The sequence below is a fragment of the Phaethon lepturus genome, unplaced genomic scaffold (genome assembly GCF_000687285.1).
Source record: "Phaethon lepturus isolate BGI_N335 unplaced genomic scaffold, ASM68728v1 scaffold28676, whole genome shotgun sequence".
Taxonomy (NCBI): domain Eukaryota; kingdom Metazoa; phylum Chordata; class Aves; order Phaethontiformes; family Phaethontidae; genus Phaethon; species Phaethon lepturus.
Window position 1 is genome coordinate 346 of NW_010547318.1, and position 2,060 is coordinate 2,405.

A 2,060-nucleotide genomic window follows, 5' to 3' on the forward strand; every position below is an offset into this window, starting at 1 on the left:
CCATCCAGCACCCTGTGAGAAGGGACATCCATGGCAAAGGTTTCCCCCCATGCCGCAGCCACCCTGGGGATCCAAATCTCACCCCGGGCTTCTTGCAGCTTCCTCCGCTCGGCATCTCTTTGGGCGGGCGTCTGGTTGCTGCGTACCCCGAGGGCACCGATCACCAGCCGCCTTGCCAGGGCGGCCGATGTTTCGGGGCGCTCCTTGACCGGCTGCAGGTAGTCTGGGTGAGCAGAGATGGGGAACATCAGTAGGGGCACCCCAGGAGGGACAGGGCAGCCAGCTTAAGTGCTGCGGAGCCGTGCCGGCTGCCCCATCCCTCCCCAGCTATCAAGATGAAGATGCTGTGGCACAAGCCACCACAGGGCAGCATCACTCACCAGCGTATGCCCTGGCTTTGGCTTTAGAGGCGCGGGTACCCTGGGAGAGCGGGCGAGTCTTCACCATCAGGTGCTTGGTGCTGAGGGCATCGCGTGCTGGAGGGACAGAGCAGCAGTGTCCACATGTGGGGCTACCCCCATACCTGGGATCTGGCCACAGAAGAGGCAGGGATGCCTCCCCTCTGCCCATCTCCAGACAAACTGAGAGCAGTACCTGTTATGGGGCTGGAGAAAATGCCCAGGGCGTGTGTATCATCCACCCACTTTATATCAAAGCCTTTTTTCCTGCCAGAGAGAGGGAAGCTCAGCAAGGCATCACCACCGGGTGGGCAGGGGTCTGGAGCAAAGCACAGGCAGAGGACCACAGCACTGGGGACGGGGCATTGCTGGCAGACTCACTGATAGCTGCAGAAGACACGCAGCAGGTCCTCGGTGCGGAAATCCGAGGGGAAATCATAGATCTCGAGCACGTGGGGCAGCTCAGCATCGCTGAGGTCCGGTGCGGTGGGCTCAGCCCCGTAGTAGTCAAAGCGGGGTGACTGCCAGCTCTCCTGGTGCTTCTCACCCCCCAAGAGCTGCAGGGGTGGGAGAGTCACAGCATTGAGCAACCCGTGCCCACCCACCCCACCCCAGATCCCAATCCATGGCAAGCACTCCCTGGGAAGCAGTCCAGTCTCCACTCCCCAGCCCAGCACTGCAGATGGATTCATGGCCTTGAGATACTCGGAATTATCGACCAGGGCTCTCATGCCATGCACTTGCTTTTCCCATTACCAGCATCCCTTCACATGCCACACTGTGGTCCTGCTGGGGACACGGTGGGAATAGCACCAGTGAGACAGCGTTGCACCCCCAGGCACACCCCTCCTTCCACAGTGATGTGCTGACCCGAAACACATTTGGGGAACAACAAGGAGCAGGACAGCAAGACCAGGAGGAAAGACTGACGTCTGCCCACCATGTGGGAGCACCGAGCTCGGTGTGCCCTGGCTGCAGCACATGCACGGGAGCAGCCCGTCAGCACCCCAGAAGCCAAGTTAGAAAAGCCAGTGCTCCCCTGAGGAGCAAGTTCAAGTTCTGGTGGTTAATCACCTGCGCAGCTGAAAATTTATGCCTTATTTCTCATTTGAATTTGTCTGGCTTCGCTTTCCAGCCAGCGGTTCTTGTTCTGCCTCTCCACTGGATTAAATAGCCCTCGGTCCCTTGGTCCCCTCCCCCTGATGGCACTTACTCTAATCAAGTCCCTTCTCAATCTTCTTCTTGATAAGCTAAACGGGTTGTGTGCCTTTAGTATCTCACAGCAGGGCACTTTCTCCAGCCCTAAAAGACGACGGCTGTAGCGCTCTTCTACCTGTCCCATTTTTCAACCTTCATTTTAAAACACGGGCAGCAGTGTCCCATTGCCACGACACGGGGGTGCAGCCACCCCCCGCTCCCCTCCGCCCCGCGGCATCGGTGCCGGTGGGCACCGCTTGCTGCACCTCTGCTTTCCAAACCGCACCGTGCCGGCGGCCGAGGGAATTCAAGGCCCTGCTCCAGCTGCGACGCTGGGCCTGGCACAGCCCAAAGCTGTGGAGCGTGGGGCCGGTGCGGTGCCGGGGAGCGGGGACATAACTCAGCCAGGTTCCCAGCCCAATCCCCCAAGCGATCGTAGCAGAGCACACCACGGCTGGAAGGTTA

The 2,060-nt window shown here is 59.8% G+C and overlaps 1 protein-coding gene across 1 annotated transcript in view; it reads right to left on the reverse strand.

Moving 5' to 3' along the window:
• Nucleotides 1–1,129, reverse strand: part of LOC104622737 (coiled-coil domain-containing protein R3HCC1L-like) — a 1,320-nt gene extending 191 nt beyond the window's left edge. The window contains exons 1-4 of the mRNA XM_010289611.1: nucleotides 780–1,129; nucleotides 595–665; nucleotides 381–476; nucleotides 83–223 (exon numbers count right to left, since the gene is read on the reverse strand). Of these exons, the coding sequence (XP_010287913.1) occupies nucleotides 83–223; nucleotides 381–476; nucleotides 595–665; nucleotides 780–1,129 (658 nt within the window). The remainder of the gene's footprint in view (nucleotides 1–82; nucleotides 224–380; nucleotides 477–594; nucleotides 666–779) is intronic.
• Between the last annotated feature and the right edge of the window lie 931 nt (nucleotides 1,130–2,060).